The 22900-nt window shown below is 36.6% G+C and overlaps 1 protein-coding gene across 1 annotated transcript in view; it reads left to right on the plus strand.

The window, feature by feature from the left end:
- Window positions 1-22900, plus strand: part of cdh24a (cadherin 24, type 2a) — a 95196-nt gene that overhangs the window by 13139 nt on the left and 59157 nt on the right. Inside the window, exon 2 of the mRNA XM_077218739.1 lies at window positions 2154-3183. Coding sequence (XP_077074854.1) covers window positions 2389-3183 — 795 coding nt within the window. The 5' untranslated portion in view covers window positions 2154-2388. The remainder of the gene's footprint in view (window positions 1-2153; window positions 3184-22900) is intronic.

Consider the following 22900-nt stretch of genomic DNA (forward strand, 5'->3'; position numbering starts at 1 on the left):
TGAAAGTTTGGATGTAGCCTGAGTCTCAGCTCTCAAACCATAGCCTGAGCTCAGAGACAGTCCAGATTGTGGAAGCTGACATTTGTGCTTTCCGTCTGAATCATTGATCAGAGATTACTTCCACCGCCGTGGTCTCCTGAGAGATGTGCCGAGTTCAACATGACCGTATTGTTTTTCTGAGACATGCTAAGTACTGTAAGCAAGGCATTTGAAGATGGATTTATCCTCTTTTCTTTCCTTTTTTTTGTAATGAGACTCATTAGACAATCAGGGAAAAGAGCAAAATAACAGCTCTTAAATTTAGCTGCAGTGCCATGGCCATATGATTACATTTGCTGAAAGTGTGCTCTTATCTTCTGTCTCGCAGGAGACCCGAGTTGGATGTGCAAATGTGTGAGGAGAGCTACAGGGTTGACTGGTTCAGGACATGGCCATTTCTCTCCTGCTTTTAATCTGTTTAGGGAAAGCTGTCTGAATGTTTAGACAGCAGCAGGATTTGAGAGAAAGAGAAAAAATTACAATTGCCAACACGAGTGAAGTACATTAGATGCAGTAAAGTGAGAATATTGTAAAATAGATGTATATTAAAAATTGCCCTTAATTTGTACTTGTAGTGTATTTCAAATCTTACATTTTTTATATATTAATAAAATTGCAGATAATATGATATTTATGAAATCAAAGGCCAGTTAAGAGTAGGCCTACTTAAAGAGAGTTCAATTTCATGACTGTGTTTCTTAACACACTCAAGTGCACTTTTAAAACTTTGTAATAATGTCAAATAAATTTTTTTTTTTACTTTAAAGTACATTTTAAATCACTGTTGTATAAACCTGTTGTGCAATTATTTTGATGTGTTGATGACTAACATGCATGTAAAAGTATTTTAACTAGTGTGTCATTCGATATTACATTGAAAGTTAATATATTGTAAATGTACTAAATTGCTGCTTCTTCATTAGAAATGTCTATTTACAAATATTGTTAAATACATGACGTAAAACTTTGTATGCGTTTTGGACGTTCGTTTACACAACACTGCAGATTTCAGTGCCTGAAAAAGCTAACTTTTGAAAACTGGTTTCAAAGTGCACGTTTTTGAAAACGGTCTCTGTGTAATCAACAAAACTCAAATCTCTGAAGACGATGACATCATGCACATTCGTATTACATGTTCAGTCTTAGTGTTTCATCTAATGGCCTGGCAGCAGAATGCAACGTTTTTAATCGTTTTCGCGGATCCGTGTGACATTACATTTGCACTTAAGAATATTCTTTTAGAGATTTTTTTTCTATAGTATGTGTTCTTTTTAAAAGTATGCTAAAATGTACTTATTCACAGGGGTGGTAAAGCTAGAATATTCTGTTGTAGTCAAAGACATCAGCTGTACAGCTTGATTATTATAAAATACTTGAGTCAGTTTTACGCTTTGATATTTCAAAAGGACAGTTAACGACAAATAGCCTTGTTTAAAGATAAGAGTCGGAATTGCTTGTTGAAATAGTCAAGTTGTAGAGCAGTAAAGCCTCCATGTGCCTCTAAAAATGTGTCGCATAAAAGTGAATGAGGACATGGTTTGATGCCAGAATTTGTGAGTGTTAATGTGGATGGAAATAACCTCGTCCGTACAGTTAGAAACAGCCCTGTAAAATGCTCAATCACGCAAATCAACACGTTTTCAAGAACCAAGTGATTGACTGTTTCAAAGTGCTTAGCCACCTAAAATGCAAGCCAGTAATTACATTTCACAAGCATAAAGTTTGTGAGATGGCCAAGGGCAGTTTAAGGAATATTGCAATATTGGTTCTTGCCTCTAAAGCTGTTGCACATGGTTTTTTTTCCCGCAATTGGAATGCTCTAAAGACTTTGAAATCCTCAACGCAACCTCATTTTGGGGAAGTAAGGAAAACTAACCGCTCAGCTATTTATTATGTGCTTTGGAAGGCTTCTTTGGAGCAGTCCCAGATTTTAAGAGATTGAAAGTTTTATGAACCTTGCCTAGTCATGCACGTTTCTGTACCCATGATCCTGCAGAGACCCAAACTGTTACCTAATTGAAACTGTGCTAGTTTTCCAGTAATCCCAACAGCAAATCCCAATTAACTTTACTCATGATCAGCACTGATTCTCTTCCTCTTATCTCTTTGAACAGGTTTGCCCAATCAAACCCAAACAATGGGAATCGCCCTCTGTGTTTAACCCGACCCAGAGAGAGAAATGTAATCCACAAAAACGGATAATATGCTAAATGGCCACTGAACCTCATGAAGAATAAGGAATTGAAAAGAGGAGATGAATGGAGCAGCGAGACAGAGCGTGAGTGAAGGTCGATCTTATTGTTCTCCCCCCCGTGGCAAACATTGTGACTAATAACGAAGTGAGGCAAGATGAGTGGCAGTATCTGGGCTGCGTTGCTCTTTCTGTGCATGTGCTTGGAGCTCGGGGAAAGTAGTGCTCGCCTGAGAAAATGGAAAAGTGAGGAGCATTTGCAAACTGCAAGGGAAGACAGTCAGGTAGAGAGTCTAGATGTGGAGGAAGAGCAAAGTGAGATGCCATTTGCAAACAAAGCAGGAACTCCAAGCTTGAGATTAGCACGTAAAAATGAGGATAATTTGCCAAAAAGCAACAAAGACACTATCGACTCTGTATCAGGATTGCATCACACACAGATTGAAGAAATTGCAAAAACTGGGTTTGAAATTACATTGACTCCAGGTTTGTTGCCTGACGCAAGTGTGAACACAGATTCTACTCCACATATTCTGAATAAAATTGATCACAATTCCAAAGATATCCCAGAAATCATTAAGACAACAGTATCACCTCTTGACCAGAACAAAATATCTAGAATGTCTCACGATCGTTTCGTTCCCGCTGATCTTACTCCTGCAGTAGAGGAAACTGAAACTGAACCTGGTGAAAAAGGACCTGACAGATCTACTCCACCAGACGCCAGCGTGATCCTGCTGAAGCCTTCTGGGTTAAAAAACAGCACACAGGAAATACAAACTATAATGATTGGTAGCCAAGATGCAGAGAGCAGTGGTGATTTCCACAGGACCTTTACTGGACCAAATCTGGATGAGATGCCGTCACAATCCCGGCGCCGGAGAAGCTGGATATGGAACCAGTTTTTTGTGATAGAGGAATATAGTGGACCAGAGCCGGTACTGATTGGACGGGTAAGGTGAACATTTGATTGTTATGCTTGCATGCTAATTTAGAACTTCATTTGATTTAACGATGTTTGCATCTAATTTGACTTCTTCAATGCAACATATTGAGTGAAACATGGTATTCAATGTGAAAAATAAAAGGGCTTGGTAGCATAAGCCAAAGAGAAAAGTCTTTTCATAAGAGGTTTAGGTAGAAATTATATAACAAATGCATAGTTCACTCAAAATTATATTTTCTGCACATCCTTATGTTGTTCCAAGCCTAAGAAGATATTTTGAAAAATGTATTTTATTGTCCATCTGTGTTTTCAAAGATAATTGTGGCCATTCTGGGCAATGCATGTAGGTTTTGAACGACTCGAGGGTAGGTAAATGATGACACAATTCTTATCCTTTTAAAGTTCTGTCGATTTTTTTCAAGACGTTTTAATCTTGCAAACATGATAACACTATCCTTGTTGCTACGCAGGTCAATTTGTGGGGTTCTTTTATAAACAAATCAAGGCTTGCATTGCCTCCGAGTTTGTTAAATGCAGGATTTTGACAGTAATTATTAGATGTCACCAGAAGAAAAAACTGCAAAACGCAATTACATGCTCGGTGGTCACATTTAGTAACACATGCACTAAAAAACACAGATGCTCGCACACGCTCTGCGGTAATGAGCTGCGCTGTATAGGTCGCATTAGCTGCGATTCACACTGAGTAAGTTTGCCAGCTGCTTATACAGAACACAAGGCTTTAAAGAGTCTGGCGCTAAACCAACACGAGATCAAGACCGTGCACCTCATAAATGTTGCATCCGCTTCTCTGCCTGTCCCTGTGCTGACACTGTATCCTAGTAAATGTTTATCTGATGGGCCAGGACACGCTGTTGTCACTGTTGTTGTTCATCACGATGCACCGTTTACTACACTGTGTACGATCCAGAGAACTGCATTGTGAATCAGTTATGGCTGAAAGGAGGGCAGCTGTTTCAGAGAAAAAACTGAAACTGACCATTCCACTACTAAGAGTCGAAACACAAGCACTGACTTTGATGTATGAACTAGGAACTTTCCTATTGGATTTGTAGTAAAAGCAATTGAATCGGTGGGTTGTTCAACTTGACATAGGCTGTGTTAGATGCCATGCAATTTAAAAGGCTTTTAGGAGGCGTTTGCACAACACTGAAACAAACAAACTTTGGTTACACTTTATTTTAATGGTACCCTCTTGACATTCTGTTGACTATAAGTGATGTTGCACCTACCCTGCAATTCATTGTCATTAGAGTATTAGTTGAGTATGAGTAGACTGTTAGGGTTAGGGTTAGTAGATAAAAGGGTTAGACAAAAAGTTGACTTGCACTTGCAAAGTGACTTATTTTCAGTAGAATGTCTGTTGTGGACCATCATAATAAAGTGTTAGCAGATATTAAGCAGATTAATGAGAGTTATTTGACATGTAGGTGCAACATTACTTATAGTCAACAGAATGTCCATCCAAACCATTGAAGTCCACCTGAATATGCGAATGAGCCCCCGCCTCCAATCACTCACTCAGCTCAGAGATCCACTCGTTGATGATCACACGCTGACCTGATTGGTTACAAGGTGGTTTGTGATGTTAGAAACACCAGCGATTTCAAACCGTGTTTTTGAGGCTGTCTTTGGTTCACTGCAGTTTTAAGGAGAAAAAACTCTGCTATGGTGTTGACTGTTGACTTATGAATTTACACATGGTTTGTCTCAAAGCATATTAAAAACACCACATAGACATATAAACAATATTAAAAGCTTGATTTTCACTACAGGGGGACTTTTAAAATTAACCATGGTTTTAATACAAATAATAATAAAAAAACATGGTTATTGTAGTTAAACCATGGTAACCACAAATTAACCATGGTTTTGCTACACTAACCATAGATTAAAGGTATAGCGGAGGATTTTCTTTTTCCGGGTGGGTAGCCTATACTATTGGTCCACCTAAGTGTCAATCATTCTGGTGATATGTTTACGTAAGGCCGTCGTAAGTGCTCGTCCCTTCTGCGCATGCGCACTTTCAGGTGTATTATGTGTGATGAGTTACGGTTTCAGCCATTCCTTATAAAATGGCTGAGGGTCGAAAGAGAAAAAATGTATACGAAGTGTATGATAAGAAGAGAAAGGCGGCAGAATATAGAAACAAGACCAGAGTGAATATTTCACACGCTGGCATTCGCTAAAAGCACAGGTTGGGCTTCCCACTGATGCCGCAGTCGCGAAGATTCAACTAGACAGGTAAAGTTTGTCATACTATTTGGAGAAATCCATTTAAAATCACTGCTAGTAAAAGTTAATGTAAGCTATGATTAGCGATGCTAGCCCTGGCACAAGTCATGCACCGCGTAGACACGTTAAACATCTCAATTTGTCTAAAGTAGCCTTATGACCAAATGGTAAATGGTACCACGCTGAAATATTCTAAAACCTTGTGTGTTCATTTTCGATAATTACAATGTGTTCACCATAGTATTTATTACACAAATGCAACAAGCTACTTCTCCATTGCATATCATGTCTTGAGTCCTCGGTCACTCAACACGTTTAATAGGCGTTCTCTCTCGGGAGCAAATAGAGTGTTGCGCATGTGCATTTTTAAAAAAATTGGAGAGGGCGGGTCTTCTCTAAAATTCGGAAAGATCCTCCGCTATACCTTTAAAAATGGCATTTTGTAGTAAAACTGTGGTTATACAAATGGCAATCAATCCACTAAAAAAAACCCCAAAAAACACTTTTACTGTAATAAAACCATGGTTAATTTTCAAACGGGAATAAAGTGTTACCAAAACTTTTTATACGTTTTATTTACACGACAGCAGCGTTTTGGGGGCCTGAAAACACCTAATTTTGAAAGCAGGTTTCAAAGTCCAAGGTTTTGAAAACGATACAGTTATCATGATGTAATGCGCATGCGTATGATGGACAATGGCGGACTACAGGATTGTGTTTGTGCTAAGATACTGAGTTTATAAACACTTCTCCAGCAAAGTGTATCTGTTTGTATTCACTGCTCTGTAGAAGAATGTGAATGTGAGAATGTGTTTCTTTACAAAGTTACATCGCCAACTACTGGCCTGGTATGCATAATACAGTCGAAAAAGTGTGCACTTTTTCTCTAAATTAAGATACATTGCTGTTCAAAAGTGTGGGGTAAGATTATTATTTTTATTTATTTTTAAAGAAATTAAGACTCTTATTCAGCAAGGATGCATTCAATTGATCAAAAGTGACAGTAAAGACATTTATAATGTTAGAAAATATTTCTATTTCAAACAAAGGTTGTTATTCCGAAATGTCAGTGATTTCTGGGGGGGGGGGGGGGGTCCACAAACATATTAAGCATTATTCTTATTATCAACAATTTTTATTAATGGTGGTGTACATATCATCAGTTGTGTGAGTTTATTGCTATATGTTTTGTCCAATCTATACAAGCTGTGCAGAGAATAACACACTTCACCTTTAAGAGATTCATACCGCTCACTGCCTTTGCTCTACAAACACAAAGAGGCCACTTAGGTCCATTTAGAAGTTACAATATTCTTCAAGAGTAGAGATGCATATTAGAAGCATCTATTCAGTGTTTTATTTTCCCAAGAACCTCAAGGTCTCTATTTATTATTGAAAAGTCGAGTGTGCACATTTGTGCGTGCATGTGTTTAGGTATTTATGTGATGTGTGCATTTTGCCTCCTTTGAACCCATTAGTGGAGGAATCACACATAGGAGAGGAGTGCATGTGGTGTTGTGTCTGAAAGAACACATTTGGACATTGGAGAATCAAAAAGAGGAAAAATCGGATAGATCAAGGAGAAGAGTGTTCAATGAAAGAAAATGAGAAGCGGGGAGGGGCTTTTCCTGCTGGGAAACTCATCAGAGATCATTTCCCAAATTTCATTCTCTTTTTTTTCTGTCTCTAAATTTGTTTTGTTTTTCTACGGGTTGGATTCATTTAATTCCCACAGTGAAACATTTTGGTGTACAGATGACTGCAGTAGAGCAATTAAAGCACAAATCTGAGAGCAGATGATTAGGAGATTTATATAACAGATTTGAGAGGAGGTGAAAAAACAGAGAAAATGGGATGCGGAAATACAGACTGAGGATAAAGATGGTGTCTCAAATCACATGCTTCTGCTGTACTAGAGATCTCTATTCTGCCCTACAAACTGAGGGAAAATGGCTCCAGTTTATTTGATTGTGCAGCATTTTCTTGTTAACAGTTAAGTTCCAGTATTTGTAAAGCAGGCGCACACCAGATATGGCCGGCAGATGACATACAGACATGCAGTACATTCAAATTCAGAAAAATCAGTAAAATTATTTTTTTTTGTGTGTGGTTAAGGGCGTAAAGACTAGGCTATTTTTTTAGAATTTGCATAATAAACTTTCTCATCTTTTGCACAGTTGCATATTTTTATCCTTTCAAACTCATCATCACTGTTCATTTTTGACAAAGTGCAAAAACATTTGTTTTTGTCTGTACAGTGATTTGCCACATGTTTTAATTTATATAGTATTTATTCATATTTTAAAAGAGCTATTTTTTCATTTTAGTTTGTTTAAGTTTGTTTTTGTCATTTTTATTAGTTTAATTATTTATTCATTTTTGTTTAGCTTTCATTTATTTTTATTCCAGTTTTCTAATTTTAGTGCTTCATTTTTCAAGTTTTTGCATCAAATATTTTTATTTGATTATATTTCAGCTTTATTTCATAAAATGCTACATTTAGTTTGTTTTTACATTAGGCCTTACTCAATGATTGTTTATTAATGCTACTAATTATTCCTGCCAAGAACAGTGGGTGTTGTTTTTTCTTCTTTTTTTTCTTGTCGTCAATAGTGTTTGATAATTACTAACCACATAACATGGCACACAAAGATTTCACTGCATTTGCAACAACATATTTTGACACACCAATTTTACCCTGTCAATATGGCCATTTTAAGCAAGATATTTATTTGATCTCAATTAATATGTGTTATATGTAGTATAAATTCTGACACATTTTAAAATGTGTAATGACTAAAGAATTCATGCTCTACCTGTGACTGCACATTCTGTATTAATATCAGTCGCGAACAGCCCATGATTATGCAGTATAATGCAGTATATTATTTGTTTATTCCATTACATTTCACTTCTAGTGCACTTTGGCATCTTTCATCAAATTGCTGTTGCCGCTGCTTCACGTTGTGCCTAATAACACCCTGTAGCCGTGGTAAAGTCATACCGCTGACAACATGTCAACGAGCAACAAAGAATAAGAGCTTGTCGTCGTTTTTGCACTGAATTGCACAGAATGGCGAAATATGGACGAGACAGTGGTTGAGGAGACGTGGGCAGAAGTTTGTGATGTTTCTTATCTTATCTTTTCGCTCACACTTCCCACTGTCTTGGCCTTCTCTTTCGCTCTTTTGTTTTCTCACAGTTTCATTGGTTGGTGCTCATTGCAGTTATTTAGTTTGACTGAAGTGTGCATTCTCCCCAAGGTGGCCATATTTGTATCCCAAATAATGCACTAGATCTACACGTCTACTCAATCGTGTGATGTGTGAGTTATATATGTTATGTGTGAGTTATTATATATATATTATTTTGTCATTCAACATCAGTCGCATGATTGATTGCATGAACATGCACAAGTAATTTTTTCGCTTAATTAAAGGGGTCATATAATGCCATTTTCATACAAGTTAATTTGATTCTTTAGGGTCTAAATGAAAAGTTTGTAATATACTTTAATTAAAAATTTTCGTTAGTATTGTAAGAAAACACTAATTTTACCTGGTAAAAAACAGCTCAGTTTTCAGCACGCCATTTCAGTGCATATGCCTTTAAATGATAATGAGCTTCGCTCACTCCGCCCCTCTGTTCTGCGGGCGTTCATAACAGCGTTATGACCACACCGCACGTGGAGTGTTTCCTTGACAACAGTTGAGGGTATAGGGAAAAAATGGCAGCGGGAGTCTCTGAGGAGGACACATCTGGGCAACCGTATCAGTTTGAACCGGAGTCGGAACAAGATGACGGCCCGAAGAAGTTCGACAATTAAGGCTCGAACATGACGTTTCTAAATGGTTGGTTATTATATTGTCACTTTGATCTATCTTTGTGTACTGACAGGGTAGATTAACTTAGTGAGATGTACGAACGCTATGTGTTTACTGATGTAAGTTATACGTACTCAGTTTGTAATAACACAATAACCATAACGTGTTGTTCATTATAAACGTGGGATTATGAATTATATTGAGAACGTCGTACACAGAAAACATGCCGTATGTACCCTGAGTGTAAACCTTAGCCGCATTCATCGTGAAGCGATTTGCAAAGATTAATATAAAGGTTAATAAAATTTTACACTTACTTTTTCTGGAGGTTCAGCAGGGAGACATGAATAGTTGGTAACGATTCTTTTTTCAGGAGCAGCTTCTTATCAAAATCAGCTTTATAAGTTACTTCCTTCGTTAATAAAGCAGTCTGGTGAGAAAAGATTTGCGAATCGCGCAAACATGAAAGCATTGACGTTGCTCGTGGGGAATATTCCCTTCGAAAACAAAACTCAGCCACTGTGTCTTCAGCGGTTCGGATTTAGGAACATCAAAATTACTGCTGTGTTCGTTATTACACCCAAGAACAGAACACCACAATCGCTTAGACGCCATTCTGCTCCAGCGTATCAACAATGACGGACTATGATGACTGACAGCTCGCTCAGGGCAGGGATCTGTTGAAACGCTGCTGTCAATCAACAATCGTGGGAGGGGCGTCTGATTTAGTGATGTCACAAAATCGAACGGCTCAATTTGAGGCAGGGAAAACATATAAGGAGATTAAAACAAAAACACTGGATAGATTTTTATCATTATATGATGGTTGTGTACAGGCACTGCCAACACACATTTCACTACAATCAACTTGAAAAAGTGCATGTACCATTATATGACCCCGTTAAGTGCATGATCTGACCATTTAAAGTGCACTTTTTCTATTTGGTATTTTCAGTGTGAACACATCTCTATTTACAGTATACAACAAAACGGCATAGAATAGTGCATGAGTATGTGAATTAGGACGTACCGTATGACCTGTTTTTTGGATGTGAATGGTGAAGTTGAGCGCATTGCATTATGGGATTTACTACCTCTATACTGCACTTTTACGCAAATAGGTCATCTTTCTACGAATTCAGAAAATAGTTTGAGCAATTCCGAACACATCTGAGGTTAAAACACTGAATACTAGAGCTAAAGGAGGCAGTGTGTGTTCTGTCAGCCTGCTGTTAATTGGCAGGTTGAAGGGCCTCCAATTGTCACCGTTTATTATTGAGAGAGAAAGCTAAAGATGGTTCTGGCGAGCCTGAGCTAGCAGTGGTGGGTTTATCTCTGCCTGTTTACTTATGGGTTGGCTTTTGGAAGCTCTTTGCTGTGTGTGTCTGTTAAGCTCAGGGTCTTAGTTTAAATGTAGGCGGTAAACCTGCCCATCACTGGACCATGAGCGCAGCTGAAGCCCCTCTAGAATGTGGTCAGATTCGACACACTGTGTGAGCAGCGCCATACAGTCCCTGCACAATGTGTTTGTGTTTATGTTTACTGTGAAAATTCATGTGTGTGCATTTTTGCATTAATCATTTGTCATTTTATGTTGTATTTTTTAATTCATATCATGGGAACTTTTTTGCTGTTTGTTTAATAGTAAAATAAAATAAGTCAAATCGTTTTATTTTTGTTCAATTGTTTCTGTTATTTGTGTTGATGATTTAGCAATACTAGAGAATAGATAAATACATATATTTATACATAAAAACAGAATTAATAAATCACTTAATAAATGATTTTAATTATTTAAAAAGTAATCGGTTAATTAACCTAATTTTATATATTGGAAAAAATAAAATACTATAAAATGCTATAAATATTTCAATTACTGAGTGATTATTACTTAATCAATAGGCTAATTAAAATATTTAATGTATATTGTATTTTTAGTTTATTTGTAAATATTATAATTTATTGTTAATATTATATAATTTTATTTTTACCACCATCCCTGCCGTCTTTTTTTCTGTTGTTGTTTCTGTTATTTTTCTATTCACAATGTAATTGAAAGAGTGCGTTGCATTAAATGTGAAATCTGTAATCTGAGGTGAATCAACCAATCACGTGACTTTGGGATGAATTACCTGTTTGAAAACGGTCATTATTTTTGCATTTCATTTGGAAATGCTAGTCAGAAACTATACGCCTAATTTGCAACCCCCTTTTTACTTCTGTAATGTGATATTATTTCGGAATGAAATGGGATATTCAGCAGAGGGGAGAAGTGGAGATTTTTGACAAGTTGTGTACAACAACACTGAACCAGTAATGTGAATCACAGTAGTAAATAGGGTGCGTTTGGATTCCATGTTTGCTTTAAATACGTGTACATCTGTGTTAGTGTGTGTGTGTGTTTTGACTGGTTAGAGTAGTAGTCAGTGAATGTGCTTGGACATCATGCTCATGCTGTGTTCTGGAACTCACACACGCGTGAACGCAGACTGCTCAGCCCGAGGCTTCATGTAGCTCACCAGAGAGAGAGAGAGAGAGAGAGAGAGAGAGAGAGAGAGAGAGAGAGGGAGAGAGAGAGAGAGAGAGAGACTCCTCTAAGCTGCACTTTGATGCCGTGCTTCTTTCCTTGTCTGACACACAGCAATGTTTGCTTTATTGCCTCCCAAAATCAACCAAGCGTGCTCCTATGTGACCCCTCAGGACAGGAAGTCTCTCTGACTGCAGGAAGTGTAAATCTCACCCACTTCTCATCACTCGGGGCTGAATTTGTCTTTGGCTTTGCGCTCTTAGGAATTCAAGGATGAATTTCCTGTATTTCAGAGAACATTTGTCAGTTTGTCAGGTTTGGGACTGCTGTCAGCGGGTTTGTAAATATATTACAGAAGGATTCTGGAATGAAACACGGAGGACTGTGTGGTTGTTTTCTGTCCGTTACGGCTGTTACTTGTCAGATTGTGTTATATGATGAGATTTTGGGTAAAAGCCAAGGTAGGCTGTGCTACGTCACTGCACTCAAAAAAATTATTCATTGGATGAACTCAATTAAGTTGTGGGCAGGATTTCCATCCAATAAATATATGTAGCCCCAACTCAAACTGAGTACATCCATTCAACAGAATGTAAATTAGTTAGCCTAACTCATTTGTATCAAATAGATGCAAAAGAATATAAACGAGTGACTCGATTAACTTATTTCTATCAAATACTTTATTACTAAGCAGACTGACTTTATTTCTGTCAGATGTCTACAAAAGTTTTATTGAAACTTAACAGGGGTTTAACTCTGTTTTCCATTTAAAGTTACCATAACAGTGATTAGTGTTTCCATTAGTTGGGCTCTTAACTCTTATTATATCTATTGTCTTTTTTGGGCTGATGTGACAGTGTGTTTGTTAAACACATTTGGAGCAGCAAAGTAAGCTAAAGTGAAATGAGATCAGCTGATGATGGTTACCTGTTGATGGCTTTATAATCATTATGAAAGAGAATGATTTACTGAGGTTTTTATAACCTAACCATTATGTTGGTACATATAACCTTGTGTTACTGCAGCATGAGATCAAGGAATATTATAACACTAAGTTTGAAGACTTTAACGAACATGAGCACAAAAAAAGTCACACACAGACATCAACAATCAGCGTATGAATCTCAACAATGGTGACAATCAAAAGTACTTCGCTGCAATGCATGCTGGGTACCACCATAGTACAAAACTCCCAGCATGCATTGCAACATGAATAAATTATGCAGTTGAACTGTCCTATAATTTTGTTTGATTCTAAATATTTGCTTTTATTTTTTGCTGTTGTATTTGTTGTGAATTAGTAGCTTTTCAGTGATGTTCTGAATTAATCTGTTTATCTAAATATTTGTGATTGTCACCATTGTTAAGATTCATACGCTGATTGTTGATGTCTGTGTGTGTCATCAGAAACTGATTTATTGTGTTCATGTTCGTTAAAGTCTTCAAACTTATTATTATAATAATGCTTGATCTCATGCTGCAGTAACACAGGGTTTGTTGTGAAAAAAAAACATAATTGTTAGATTAAAATACCTCAGTGAATCAGTCTGCTTCATGATGATTATAAAACCATCAACCGTTAACCATCATCAGCTGATGTCATTTCACTTTAGTATTCTTTGCTACTCCAAATGTGTTTAACAAACACATTGTCACAGCAGCCAAAAAAGTCAATAGATAAAATAAGAGTTAAGAGCCCAACTAATGGAATCATTGATCACTGTTATGGTGACTTCAAATGGAAAACATAGAGTTGAACCCCTGTTAATTCTCAATAAAACTTTTATAGACGTTTCACAGAAATAAAGTAATTCTGGTTAGTAATAAGTATTTGATAAAAATAAACTAGCCTCTCTCGTTTATATTCTTTTGCATCTATTTATTACAAATGAGTTAGGCTAACTTATTTACATTCTGTTGAATGGATTTACTCAGTTTGAGTTGGGGCTACATATATTTATTGGATGGAAATCCTGCCCACAACTTAATTGAGTTCATCCAATGAATATTTTTTTGAGTGGAGCTATTAAAATTTTTTTAGTTAAACCAATTAAATATATTTACACATATGATCTTAATTAGATATATTTAAATAAAGCAAATTAGATTTAAATGTGTCACCTCTAAGAAGGGCTTGAATCATTTTTTTTAGTGTGTACGCCTTTTATGATGGTCTAGATGATTCATGTTTTATGACTGGTCACGATTGACAGTGTTTAGTGTCTTCAATCATAGTGTCAGCAAGATTTTGGCAGCATTTCGTCTACATACAAAAAGAAATGAATTAGAATATGCGTATGTTTGTCTGTCTAAAGCCCTATTCGCACTGGATTAGTATTATCTGGGGACCTCGTGTGATTTAGAAATTACCCCCCCACATCTGAATTTCGTGGCACATTCGCACGGGATAACCGAAGCCTGTGATTTTACTCGAATTTACTGACTTATCTCCCTGATATGATATCAATAGGCTATTGGTTGGAAATGTCTTGTTGTTATAGGTCTAGCTGTATGAATAAACAGAATAATGTATCTATCTGTATCTATCTATCTATCTATCTATCTATCTATCTATCTATCTATCTATCTATCTATCTATCTATCTATCTATCTATCTATCTATCTATCATCGTCTGTACAAATAACTGATTTATTTTAGTTAACTAGTTCTAGTTCGCTATTCTGCATCCTGCTTTCTTCCTCAATTCAGATTCAGTTCAAATGCAAGGACTGAGATCGGTGCTCGAAATGGGCCAGTATGCACCGGTACGCAATGCTGGCACTTCTATATTTTAATCTGTAGCATACCCTCACTTTTTCTTTAGTACCAGCGCTTCTAACTTATTGCTGGTACTCTGACCACGACTTGTTTTCCCCAATTCAAGCACAGACTGCACCGATTACAATTTTATAGGCCGATTCCGATTTCCGATTTCTCATTGAGTTTGACCTGCCGATACCGATTTTAGCCGATTCCGATTTTATTTTTTTCTAACCACTTCACAGCACACCCAAATATTTATTTTCTCACTTTTCTTTAGTAGAACATTTTACATTTTGCATAGAACATTTTTTGAACAGTAATCGCTATAAAATAGAACTATATAAATGACTCCTGGTGTGGGAAATTCACACACATCTAAAGTGCAGTGTTATGGAAGAAACATTTCCTTCTTATCACATCCAATATACAACTTAAAAAAAATCATTTTCTTTTCTGACATAGCCTACTCCATTTCTTGTTAAAACACACCAGACATGCAAATTCTGTGCATTTTGGGCAGTTTTTGTGTGAAATCATAGTTATTTTGTCCATCAAAAGTGTGCTTTGACTTTAATTGAGCTCGAGAAGCGCAGCATAAATAGACTCTGTCACGCGACGCTCCTGCTCCCGGTGTAAATCCACTCATTGATTAACATGCACGGCGAAAAAAATACGCGCTGCTCACGCTTGTGGTGTGAAACGGCCGTAATTCACGAGGTTTCCTACATGTGCGTTGTGATGCTGATTTTGCGCGATGTTAATCATGCCGCATGATTAACATCGCGCAACATCAGAGTGCATTTGACCGGCATAAAATGGGCATATGTCAGACTGACCGGCCGGCCATTGCGAAAATCGGCCAATTCCGGTCACCAGCCGATCAGCACAGACTCAAATAGAATTTAAGAGGAATGATCAATTCTGAATACCACCTCTAAAAAAATGCTGGGTTGTTTTAAACCAATTTTGGGTCAAATATGGACAACCCCAAATGTTGGGTTACCAATGCATTGTAAAAATTTAACCCAACGGCTGGGTTTGTCCATATTAGACCCAAAGTTCAGTTAAAACAACCCAGCATTTTTTAGAGTGACACGACCTACACTCTTTCTCCTTTTCCGGCCATTCAAAATCAGTAGTGTATTCTTCTTCAGTAGCTCTGTCTGAGTATCTCCGAGTAATTGCAGACCTGCTGATCGTGTCCATCCTCTCTCTGATTTCAGAATAAACGTGCTTGTCTCTCACGGCCCTCAGATCTGTCGTGTCTTGCTGATCTGGTGCTAATATCTATTAGAGCTTATTCTGAGATCTACTTGACGCTTTGTTCTGTGTCTTTCTTTCTTTGTTTCTTTCTTTCAGAAGAGCAACTCCTCCTCTGTCTCTCACTGTCACACATACATCCTCTCTCTCAGACTACAAATGGCTTCAGAGTGCACTAAAGAAAAGCACTCGGCGTACCTCAGAGCTCTTATTATGATCAAAAGCCTTCATGCCTCTCAAAATTTGAACCTACCATATGGTACAAGTTTCTCGGGCTGTGTTTGTAAAATCACACTGCCATGCAGTGTTGAGGAGCAGCTAACTATAAAAGTAGTGACGCTACATACTTAAATACATTTGTTCAGTATAATAACAAGTTCAGCTGTTTTAAAAAATGTAAATACTGTAGCCAATACCAAGCTACTTTTCTAATCTAGTGGTAGTTTAGCGTTACAAAATACTAGCTGTTTTAATTTTATTTTGTATTGAATTGTATTGTATTGTGCATGCAGCTTTACAGATGAGCGAGTTAATGAAACACACTCTCCTTCAAATCTCTCTCAAGTGACTTCTATTTAGGTAATTGCTTAGTTCATGTTAATGTAAATTAAGTTAAGTTAAAAGCAATGCAATGAGTTTGTGCTGAAATCCCTGTGTGGCATTTTACTTCTTAAATCATCCATTCTATTTACTGTATATCTGGGTGTTTTGGGGACTTTTTGGTTGAATTGAACAGTTCAAGTTTGATCAATTGTTCAATTGTTTTTGTGCTGGAAAAAACAATTTTAATTGTTAATAAGTGTTAATAAGATTTTTAAAGAAATGAATAATTGTATTTAGCATTTATTGATCAAAAATGACAGTACAGACATTACAATGTTACAAAAGATTTCTGTTTCAAGTAAACGTTATTGTACTGTACTTTTCTTTTGAACTTTCTGCTGGAACCTGGAAAAAAATGATCACGGTTTCCACAAAAATATGTAGCAGCACAACTGTTTTCAACATTGATAATAATCATCAATGTTTCTTGAGCATCAAATCATCATATTAGAATGATTTCTGACACTGAAGACTGGAGTAATAATACTGAAAATTCAGATTTGTATCACAGGAATAAATTACATTTTACAATATATTGCAGACTTTTTAAACATAAGAAACTTCTTTCAAAAACATTTAAAAATCCTACAGACCCCAAACTTGGGAACAGAAGTGTATTTAAAAAGAGAATCTCCCCTTTATTTTTTGTCAACATGTTGTATTTACTTTTCTAAAGACTAGTTTGACTGCAATTTAATATATTTGTATACTGTAGATTGTAGCTTGAACTGGAAACGGTATCAAACATCAATTTTTAACATTTCCTTCAAATAATTTTTTGAACAGAATGACAAGAGATCAAATTCCTGTGCTAAAATCAGTTACCATTTCCTACTGACAGTCCTTACAGTTAAAATAGATGTTTAATTCTGGAATTTGAGCTAAACAACCACAATTCATACCAAACTTGACTAATTTTGGTCTTTCCCCATTCCGAGCTGACTTATCTTAATGTTTACTCATTTACTTTTTTTTTTTAATAGAATGCAATAATTTCTATTAGTATTCCATTCCAAACAGCATTCCAAGCATCTTTCTGTACCAAATGCAGGGCTTTTCTCCATAGAATGACGAGTGTTAATATGAGATTATGAATCCATGTTCTTACCTCACTTATTTAAAACACTCTGACAGCTTGTGCACTCGTGTTCTGCTACGGCTGAGCGCTGCCATGTCTGAATCTACAGCTCCGGTCTGACGTATGCAAATGTATTTGTGTGTATGTGTGTTTGTAAGGTACTTTCCGTGCTAATTTGTAGATTTAAATACCCATGCTGTCAGATGCACAGCGGTGCAGTGGTGGTGTTTGTGTGGAGAGGAGACATGGTAATGAGGGATGATCAATGCACAGATCCATTAATCCAGACGTCTTGATAGAACTGCAGAGCTCGGGTCCATCTATGTATTTATTTATATACGTAGATATACACTATGTACTTACTGTGTGTGATTCAGCAGGAAAAGATTAATAATACCAGCTTATTGAATAAAAATAATAGAATAGAATATATTTTAAAAATTCAGCCAAAAGTGACAAAAAGCACCATAAGAGTTAACCAAACTTGAGCGCTAGCCTATATTTCAAGTCTTTTGAAGCTCTGTGTGATGAACGGATCGAAATTTAAGTAATTTCAGTTGGTGAAAACCCAGTTCGCTAGCTACTAATCCAACTATACCAGTTTGTGGTATATTTTAAGTGAGCTATACATTTTTTGCTCAAATTTGTTTTATTCTTTTAATTATTATGGTAATATTTTTTACATTTAAGCATTTTTGCTTTTTAACATGCTTTTACATAAAAAGCTATATGAATAAATTAAATCATAAATACTGATATTTAAATGTTCACAAAATGATCACTGGGTTTGCCAATGTTTGCTAGTCCAAACTAGGTAAAAAGCAGGTTCACTGATTATCTTGTGCTATATTTGGAATAAGCCAAAACATTTTTGCACTTCATTATTGTTTTTATTACATTATTTAAACTTTCTATTTTTTAATATTGTAATATTTTTGCTAAAACACAATATAAATTGTTTAAAAAAAAAAAATAAGCACTGGTGTGTGCAATGTGCCCTATTTTTATGATAATTATTATTATTTTCATTATTATCTGTTTTTATTCAATTTAAAAAGTTTTTTTAAACATTTTTACTTTTTTATTTTTTTTACATAAAAATCTATATGAATGAATAAAAGTACTGACATGTAAATATGCAAAATTGTTGCACAAAATAATCTGTATAAGGCACTGTATATGCAAAAATGCAAAGTTTGTTAATATCATCAATATAAAAATAAATTTACAGTTTAGTTTGAGACTGCCGTGCTATTATATTTCTATGTTAGTATGGTATAATAGTTTAGATGATCCTGCCCTTAAACAATATGATCTGCGATTGATCCTGAGCAATTCTTAACCAGAATAATCTGAAGTATGGTCTAGATATTGAAGACTAGCTTTCTGTATATCTACAGCACAGGTTGTATGTGTGCACTCACGGTATTTGTGCTGATGATGTGGGTGTGTGTACGAGATCTTGGTAATTCAGTCTAAAAAATAGTCTGAAAGTCTAAAAAGTACTGAAAAATGGGTTGGGAGAGTCAAACAAATGAAAAAGATGGAAAGTTGTCACTGTTTTAAGACTAAAAGCAGGGGGAAGAGATTTTAGATGCTGGAGGAAAGAACCTGAGAGCTCCTTTAATCACAAGCTCCCTCAACCCACTTCAGTTTCCCAGCATGCAAAGCTTTACTGTGATCACAGGATGGGAAACCACTGTAAAGCCTTCTTCTGACCACACACACACACTCCTTCTGTACTAAAGTACTACTCCAAAAAGCTGTGAGAACAAGACAAAGATAAGACGGAGAAAGAGACCCAAGTGAAGGATGAATAATCCCTTCAGCTCACTCTAGCTGGCCGTCAGCTCACTCTCTCTCTCTCTCTCTCTCTCTCTCTCTCTCTCTCTCTCTCTCTCTCTCTCTCTCTCTCTCTCTCTCTCTCTCTCTCTCTCTCTCTCTCTCTCTCTCTCTCTCCTCTCTCACCCTGACCCAGCTTAGAAATAATAACTTAATTCCCATTAAACTCTCCTCACACACTTACAGAAACAGACAAAGGCAGAATATTAGCTGTTGGAAACGTGCAGGATGGATAAACATGACAGAGAGGTGTTAGATGAGGGTTAAACAGATGGACAAACAGAAAGAGTGAGAGAGAGAGAGAGAGAGAGAGAGAGAGAGAGAGAGAGAGAGAGGGAAACAGATGGACTAAGAGGGTGAGAAGCAAACAGCTGAGAGATGAGGACAACACAGATGGACATGTAGACTTCTATTGTGCTTGTGTGTGTGTGTGTGTGTGTGTGTGTGTGTGTGTGTGTGTGTGTGTGTGTGTGTGTGTGTGTGTGTGTGTGTGTGTGTGTGTGTGTGTGTAGGTGAGAGGGGAAAATCCAGAGAATTTTGTTATGTTATAACACTGCTCATACTACATCTGCAGTGTGTGGATAAAGAGATATTGCCACTGTATAAGTAGCTTCAATGTACAACAGTTTTTGAGTAGTAGCGTGCAGTGTCGGGGAAGTAGCAGCACTATTCTATTTTCTCCGTAGTGTGACTAATTCAGCTGTGTAATATAGCATTTATTTATTTTTTATTTTATCGGAAGCCAGCTTGAACTAGGTAATTACCATGGTCCAGCTAATGGTATTTAAATTTTAAATCAATATTTTTTTTGTAATTGGCCATTTAAAAACTAAAATAATTAAAAATAATTAAGTAAAATAAAAAAATAAGAAAATAAGCAGCTGATTAATAGTTTAAATCATTTATTTATTTAATTTTAATTTTTAGAAGCCAGCTCCAACTCGAACCATGCAATGAGATCCAGCTAGAAACCACATAAAAAGAATATATATATATATATATATATATATATATATATATATATATATATATATATATATATATATATATATATATATATATCATTAAGTATAAGTAACCATTCAGTCATCATAACCTAAAATTACAATGAAAGTTTTAGGTGGGTGATTTATAGTTTAAATCTTTTATTTATTGATTTAATGCTTTACTGTTTTTAAAGTCCTATTGTTTGCGAACTGGAGCTTCGAAAAGTCTGATTTCCATTTAGTGAATCGATTCGTTTGTACATTTAATGCAAATTAACTTATTCGCTAAATAATTCACTGATTCACGTCCATGTTGTGTGTGTGGACAGTTTCAGCTTGATTAACCAATTCGAGTCCCTGAGCAGCATTTTAGGTCTTCCTTTTCCTTTTCACATTGGATTATGGGCAAAATAGCATCAGTCAGTGTACACTCTAAAAAATGTTTGGGTCAAATATGGCCAACTGTTGGATTTAAAATTGAATTAAAAAAAATGTAAACCAGCACCCAAACACCAGCATTTTTTAGTAGAGTGCTTTATGGCAAAGTCTATAGATATACAAAGACGGTTCACTCCTGTTACTATGAATGGTGAGAAACTGCAACCCGCACTGTTACAGATTACATCCCACCTTCTAAATAAATGAGCCATACCTGTCAAGTATCTTGTTTTGGCCCGGGAAAGTCCCGTATTTAACCCTTCTTTCCCGCCGTCCTCCCGTATTAGTAGTTTCCAGTAAATCTCCCGTATTTTAAACTGCGTTATTAAAAATTAATAATACCCGGGCCCGGGCGGATTAAAAAAAACAAAAAACATTCCCAATCTTAGCTCTGTCACTAGCCTCGCCAAAACTGCCACCTGCAGTAGCCTACTACAGGAAGGCCTACTGTGGGTACTGTAGGTGGCAGTTGTCGCGAGGTTAGTGTGTGAGGTCAGATGATGAGTGACAACGCAAAAAAAAACAAAAAAAAACAGAGACGGATGATGGACGCTACCACAGAGACGGAAGCCAAAACCAAAACCAAAACACAAAACCAAAACCCTCATTATTACCGCGATCAATGGGACAGCGAATTTACTTTTCTGAAGAGGAGCAGGGTACGGGACAGTCATGCGTTTTGTAACTGCGACTTTAGCATCTTAAAACCTGTTAACCGTTGCCAGTGCGCCGACGCACTGAAGCGTTTTTTTTTTTTTTGTTCAAATAGTTCAAAGTTACTATCAGATTTAATGTTATTACCTTGACAAACTATACATTATTAAAAAGATATAACACTCAAGATTCAGTAGTTGACCACTATATTCTCAGAAACTTATAGTGACAGTTATGTCTTAATTTGTGTCAGGAGTTTATGTGATCAAAAAATGAGTCGATATACCTTTAAAATGAATTATGAGCGTCAGCCGCTCTCATTCAGAAAAAAAAAAACACTACCGGCCCACCGGGAAAAATCCCGACTCTCCCGATTGCCACTCCGCCCCTGATAGCGATGCATCGTTGAAACGATTAATTTCGACACCCCTAGCGTCGGAAGTGGCGTACGCCTCTTTAAGGGCCTGTTTTGTGCGTACACAACGGTTATAAACGAGGCCCTTGGTTCCTGAGACTCGTGCTCAGAACTGCACGTGTGCATTGGCTGGTCTAGCCTGAAAAATATACTTTTTAATGCTGTTTGAGCATAAGAAACAACATTTATGGGATAGTTCAATTTAAAAAGAATTTTTTGCAGTTTTTATATTTTGCTGTAATGACAACCTGCTTATGTTTACATTTTTAAAAAATAGAAAGGCAATAAGCAGTGAACACTATTCTATTGTTTCTTCACAGCCAAAGCATGTTTGGTTTTACAGGTTTATTTGGCACGTTTTTGTTCCATGTTTATCACAGATCCCCTGTGACCTTATTGGTCGGCTGAGCTAATGAATTTTCTGCCCGGCCAATCATCAGCCCCGTATCAGTCCAAAAACACCTGGTGCTCCTCGTATCAGACACACTGGATATCTGGACACAGAGGTCTTTTTTAGCCCCTGGTGAAAGGTGCCCTTTCACAGTGATCCTGGATTAGTCTGCCTGCCCAGAGCTCAACCATAGCAATTATGACTTTGTCGGAAAGTATTAAAAAGGGAAATGCCTTTTTATTAGTAAAGCTGCACGTTTATTACGGACAGTTTTTCCCTCATGCCATTTTTTATACTCGGAAATTACATTTGTGTGGTTAGGCCGTAGAGGATCTCAGTTACTGAAAACAACAAACACATCTCATTACCTCATGGAGTTATTTATTCACATGGAACCAGACAGTCTCTGAAGTCATTATTTTCATGGGATGTTTTTAGAAAAGAGTATTATCCAAGTGAGAAAATAGCATTAGATTTAGGTAACACCTTCTGTTGTGCCTGTGTACTGTATAAAATGCATTATAAATTTAGGGGGAAATTGTTCTTCATATCTCAAAGTCTACTTCAGATCTACCTGCTGCCTTTCTGGTTTGCAATGTACTTTATTCCTGTGAAAAAAGCTGAATTTTTATCATAATTATTCAGTGTCAAATGATCCTTCTGAAATCATTCTAATATGATGATTT

Source organism: Siphateles boraxobius, unplaced genomic scaffold (genome assembly GCF_051911475.1).
Source record: "Siphateles boraxobius isolate OS27281-9 unplaced genomic scaffold, OSU_SipBor_1 77, whole genome shotgun sequence".
In the NCBI taxonomy this organism is placed as follows: Eukaryota; Metazoa; Chordata; class Actinopteri; order Cypriniformes; family Leuciscidae; genus Siphateles; species Siphateles boraxobius.